The 6,000-nt window shown below is 34.7% G+C and overlaps 1 protein-coding gene across 1 annotated transcript; it reads left to right on the top strand.

The window, feature by feature from the left end:
- Positions 1–1,261: 1,261 nt before the first annotated feature.
- LOC132306568 (equilibrative nucleotide transporter 3-like) lies at positions 1,262–4,176 on the top strand. The gene is made up of 9 exons (XM_059804006.1): positions 1,262–1,303; positions 1,419–1,523; positions 1,991–2,146; positions 2,238–2,381; positions 2,501–2,606; positions 2,691–2,854; positions 2,955–3,115; positions 3,473–3,731; positions 3,845–4,176. The coding sequence occupies exons 1-9, from the start codon at positions 1,262–1,264 to the stop codon at positions 3,953–3,955; spliced, it is 1,248 nt and encodes a 415-aa protein (XP_059659989.1). The 3' UTR covers positions 3,956–4,176.
- Positions 4,177–6,000: the final 1,824 nt, after the last annotated feature.

Here is a 6,000-nt window from a genome sequence, read left to right as displayed (position 1 = left end):
ATTTCCTTTTGAAAAAAAAACAATTTATATATATTCCTTCTTCAAGTATACAATATATTTTTCCTTTTCTAATTTTTGTTTCTTTTTCAAAAAATTTCTTTTTTTACTTATATATAATTATGTATTTTTGTATTTTTTTTAACTTATTTCTTTTTATCGATAACATTTGTGATTGTATTTAATTAAAATATTATTAATTAATATTTTGATTCTTATATTTGTAACTATATTTTATTTACAGTATTTATTTAGCATACTATTTTACAACTATTTTTTTTCTTATTTGTCTTTTTTATTTAAAAAAATTATACTTCCTATTTGTCATATTTATTATTATTATTATTTTTTTTTTTTTACAACAAATGGATTGTGCCACTGAACTAAAATCCTGCCTCCGCCCTGATTGCCGGTGTGTGAATTGATTTCTCGCCAGTCTGTAAGAGTTTCTCGATCATATTTGCCGAAAAAAAAAGTCCACTTACTTCATTTAAACATCGAGTATTCCAAAGTACTTTCTTTCTGGAAAGTTATTATCGAGTATTATGAGATTTTTTTTCCTTTTAAATCATCCAATTGGTACCATTATACCCAGATTCCATACCTGTCTTAGAAGAAAATGAATCTTTAATTCACTACTTTTTCTTTTACAGTGTAAAGTCATCACAGTACACACCCATCCTCGCAAAGGTAAGCTCATCTTTTCTCTATTCTTGATAATGTTTCTGATCTACATTCTTCATATAATATGTTTGTGTGTGTGTGTGTGTGTGTGTATATATATATTAATATATGTGTTTGTGCTGTTAAAAAGAATATAATAATAATACATGTGTTTGTGTGTTATGTATATGATATAGTTATTTCATGTTGCATTCCTATATTTTGCTCCAGATTTGATCTTTTAGGCATAAATCTATTGAGGTGTTCATTCTTTTTCCTTCGAGAAGTTGGTAATTTGGGTGTATGGGTTTTTCACCTGTTTGGCATTCTGTTATATGTATCATCACTATTTGATTCTTGCATTGTTTTTCACTTATATTGTTCTTGGTATTAGTCATATTTAACTTCTTAGAATATTTCTTTTGTTTTGGATTTTTATGCTGCATATATATTTATGTTTTGTTTTGGTTTTCATGTACCATCTATTATAAGTTTCTGTTATAGCAAAATCATTTCCATTTAAAGAGTCAAATAGTATAAAAACATGGGAATACTGCTTTTGTTGATTCTATAGGTTACTTCTGTTAATACGAAAGAAGACATGAGTATTGCTGAAGTAAATGCAGCTCCAACCAGGCTTAAGGTTCGTGACTCAAATTGATTTATACGGAGGAGTGGAATTTATACAAGAAGAGAAGCAATTTGTGTTTTTATTCTGGAAAAAAACTAATTTGTTTTTTTTTTCCCTTCAATTTCAGGGAAGGTTTAGTGCAATGGTAGTATGTTGGATTCTTGGACTCGGGTCCCTCGTGTCATGGAACAGTATGCTGACAATTGGAGACTACTACTATAAATTGTTCCCGGTACTTCGCCCATAGTCAATTTCTAACCCTTTGTCTTTTCAGATTATGACTCTTTGTTATACTAATATAGTACTATTCCATAGGATGTGCGAAAGGTTTTGTTAAGTGTTCTTTGAATTACATACCCAAAAATGAATCTCTGAATTGACATTATAGGATTAGATTACTTGGCACTCGAGTTAGAGTGGTTTGTATGATTTTTAATATGCTGTAGAGTATGGAGATATTGATTTATAATTTTCAGTTTAGTGATAGTTGAATTAAAGTTTGGATTCCTCCGACTTTGACCAATGCAAGTTGATTCAGTCTAAAACAATTGCAGACATTTTTCCCTCATCTACAGCATAATATCATGAATAAATTTCCCACCAGAAATTGAATGTCACAAAACACTTATCTAAGTAAAATTTTGATTTTAGATGTATGTGCACCAATTTCTTTGACGAAGTGTTTGTTTTGCATGGCAGGAATATCATCCCGCCAGGGTACTTACCCTCGTTTATCAACCATTCGCATTTGGTACAATTGCGACACTTTCATACTATGAGTCAAGGATTGACACCAGACGACGTAACATAACGGGATACACCCTTTTCTTCTTGAGTACTTTGTTGCTCGTAATTGTAAGTACTGCCACTGCTCTATTTGTATGATGGTGTTGTCCATATTGTTGAATTCCCACCATTTGATTTAGATTTCTTTCATTTTTGACAGTTGGATTTAGCTACATCAGGAAAAGGAGGGATTGGAAGCTATATTGGTGTATGTATCTTAGTTGCTGCTTTTGGGGTTGCAGATGCCCTTGTTCAAGGTGGAATGGTTGGAGACTTGTCACTTATGAGCCCCGAGTTCATCCAAGTCAGTCTTGTGGTTAAATATATATTTTTCTTACGCTCCTTGACCACTTTTGCCTTCATTTTGAAGGTATTTGAATCAAATTACTAAATTTATGAATATTCCTATTACGGATGTTGCAGTCATTTCTAGCTGGTTTGGCTGCATCAGGGGCTCTGACCTCTGCTTTGAGGCTAATGACAAAAGCAGCATTCCAAAAATCTGATAATGGTCTTCGCAAGGGGGCTAGTATGTATGGAACAATTTCAGATTTTTATTGTGAAGTTTCAAAAATTATGTTGATAACTATATCTGTTATTACTTCTTTTGCAGTGTTATTCCTTGCCATCTCTACATTCCTTGAGTTTCTATGTATATTTCTGTATGCAAACTTCTTTCCCAAACTGCCAATTGTGAAACACTACCGCTCAAATGCAGCCTCAGAAGGATCGACAACTGTTTCAGCTGACCTTGCTGCTGCTGGCATACAAACACAGGCAAGTTAAAAGAAGTGTAAATTTTTTCAATCATGCAAAACTCAATGTTCAATAAGTTGTTAGTTTCCAAACATTAAGGTAATTTTTGGAATCTATGCAGACTGAAGACGATGCTAAGACACTGGAGCGGTTGAGCAACAAACAATTGTTCTTTCAGAACATAGATTATATGTTAGGCATTTTTTTAATATATGTCTTGACTTTGTCAATTTTCCCCGGGTTCTTGTATGAAAATACTGGATCACACCAGCTAGGTTCATGGTAAGTGGTCATTTATGACATTGCTAGCATTAGCATATCTTTGATGGTTATTTTACAGCCATTTCTATCATGCCCTGTGAAACCACTTTTAAAAGCCGTCTATCTATCTCCTTGGAATTTTCACATAAAATTGATAAGAACTTGCCTACAATTAAAAGCCCCTGGATGATATGAGCAGAGAGATTCAATTGCTTCGACAATTTTTAAAGAAGCTGAGGGAAGCAGACAGTGTGGCTCTGGCAATCACCCTTTTCATTTAATCTTTTCTAGATTTAATGAGTTTGACCTCAAATTTGATGCTGCTGGTGTATCTTCTAAATACTAACTAGAAATTTTGCACAATTGGTGATCTTTCAGGTATCCACTTGTTCTGATAGCAATGTACAACGTCTGGGATCTAATATCAAGATACATTCCCCTCGTGAAGTGCCTAAAATTGGAGTCAAGAAAGGGGCTTATGGTTTCGATACTGTCCCGTTTCTTGCTCATCCCTGCATTTTATTTCACTGCAAAATATGGTGATCAGGGATGGATGATAATGCTCATATCCTTCTTGGGACTAACCAATGGTTATCTTACCGTTTGTGTCCTTACAGTGGCTCCTAAAGGCTACAAGGTTGGTTAACATTATTCTTCCTGAAGCTCTTCGGATACATAGCATTAGAGTCCAAAATCTGCATGAATTCAAAATTTTCCTTCTAAATTTTTTCCCGGTTTTTTGTTTTGTAGGGTCCGGAGCAAAATGCATTGGGCAATCTGCTAGTGGTATGTCTTTTAGGTGGCATATTTGCAGGGGTTGCCCTCGATTGGTTGTGGCTTATTGGGAATGACAAATTTTAAAGAGCCAAATTCCTGATCTTGATTAAAGAAAGTCAGTTCTTCACACAAAGTACTTCAAATCTGGATGGAGATAAAGCAGGAGCCATACTCTACTGCTAGCAAAAATTACAGAGCAGCTAGCAGCAGAATCTTAATCCTTAATCTGGAATGTGTTTCCAAATAGTATAAATGTGATGTTTTTACGTCTTTTTTGATGTATACAAGATGGTAGTTTGTGTGGACATGAAATAAAGGTCGAGAAACTTTTATGGAGTGTTAAATCAGCTAATGAAACTAGAGAAATAGGTCAAGCAGTTACTTAGAAATCTGATGGACTTTTAAGCAGAAGATACAAAATCAGGGCTGAGCACTAAGGACCTTATAGGCCACATGTGGGAGAGGTTCAACTTTACAGTCATTTTCCTACATGCAGTTATGCACAATTGAATTTACTTTTATGACTCTCAATTTGAGGTGTTTGAAACCTCTATTGAAATTATTCACCAAATCATTACTTCATAAGAAGCACCATAATTATGCTTGATTGACTTTACATCAATGAATCAAGTGGAATCACCTTGCTTTTGGGGCTAGTCATTATCAATTTATAAACTTAGTGCTCTTAATTTTTCACTGATGAAGCAACACAACTTACTTTAATTGTGGGTGGGCTCAGACTTTTGCGTTTCATCTCCTTTTTTTTTTTTTTTTTTTTTGCCAATTGGATTGTCGTACTTTCTGTTTGTTTTGGTGTCACCACATTCACAAGTTAAAAAGAAGAAGATATAATTACATTTTTTAATCTTACTTTCTTGTTCTACTGTATTCTTTTGTTTTTCATTTTTTTTTTTTTTTTTTTTGGAAAATAGAAATTATTTTTTTAGAAGGGATGACAATGGGTAGGTTAACAAGAGATTTTCCATCTTAAGCCAATCTAGCAGAAATATGTAGTCAAGAACAATTTTCAATGACTTGCATCTGCAGTACTTGGATTACGTTTTTCGGTTTTAGTTCTAAATGGTACCACGTTTTAGCTAGAAAATAATGCGTGCAAATGTGTGTGATTTACCTATCGAATGAAAAAATAGTGTTCAATTGGTGTGTTGCGGCAAGCACAGCAGAAGAAGCGTGAGGCATAAAATAACGAACCAAGCAAGTGTGACAGGTCTCACTCTTCAGAACATCATGGACATTGTACGTGACCGAGAAAGTGTGACCCGTCGATACTAGAACAACCCTTCGGAATTTTCCAGAATATGCAGCCACGTCAACAAGAACACCGTGGAAGTTCCATCAAAAACAATAAAGAGCACATGCACAACATAAGATTTACACGGTTCTCTCTAATTCAGGGCTACGTACACAGATGAGGAGATTCCACGATAATGATAAGGAGACGTACAATTTGTAGAGAATTACCAACATTGGAATAATATGCATACTCACTCTTGCCTAGAGTTTTCCATGTGTAATCTGCATTCCAGGGCAGAGGAAAGAGATACTTGAGTTTTTACGGTGAGAAACCTCTTGTCGTATTCAGTGTCCACTATACCAAATTAACCTAACTCTCTCTACGTATCCAATTCACTCACAAATCCCTCGTGAGGTTGTCCTTACATTTATGGTAGGAATATGAGCCACAATTCCTAACAAACTCCACCTTGCCTCAAATTTCATTCAGTCAACTACCGTTTCCCACGACAATTGCATCAAACAACTCATGCGGCTTCAATCTTGTGCACCTTTAATCATCATTCAAGGCTCCACCTTGACAACTCGAGCTCCATGCCACGTATCAAAATTTTTTGGCCTTGCGTGCTCCTTTTGCAAGCTAAGAGTAACTCCAATGAGCTGTTATTTAGGCTGCTATTTTCAAAATATAGCATGTGGGTTTAAAATGGGCTCTCTAATGGCATGCCAAATAGGCTGCCAAAATATAACTTTACTAAATGTTATGCCAAATATAACACAACATGTAGCTATTGCCAAATCTGCTATTGCCCTCTTCCTTCTCTCTTTTCTCTCGCATGGGTTGCCAATTTGGTGTTGTGCTTGTGTATATATAT

Source organism: Cornus florida, unplaced genomic scaffold (genome assembly GCF_030987335.1).
Source record: "Cornus florida cultivar Cherokee Brave unplaced genomic scaffold, ASM3098733v1 CherokeeBrave_3.0.0_Hap2_Chr01, whole genome shotgun sequence".
Lineage (NCBI taxonomy): Eukaryota > Viridiplantae > Streptophyta > Magnoliopsida > Cornales > Cornaceae > Cornus > Cornus florida.
Note: the sequence above shows the minus strand (reverse complement) of the source record. Positions and strands in the feature narration are given on the sequence as shown.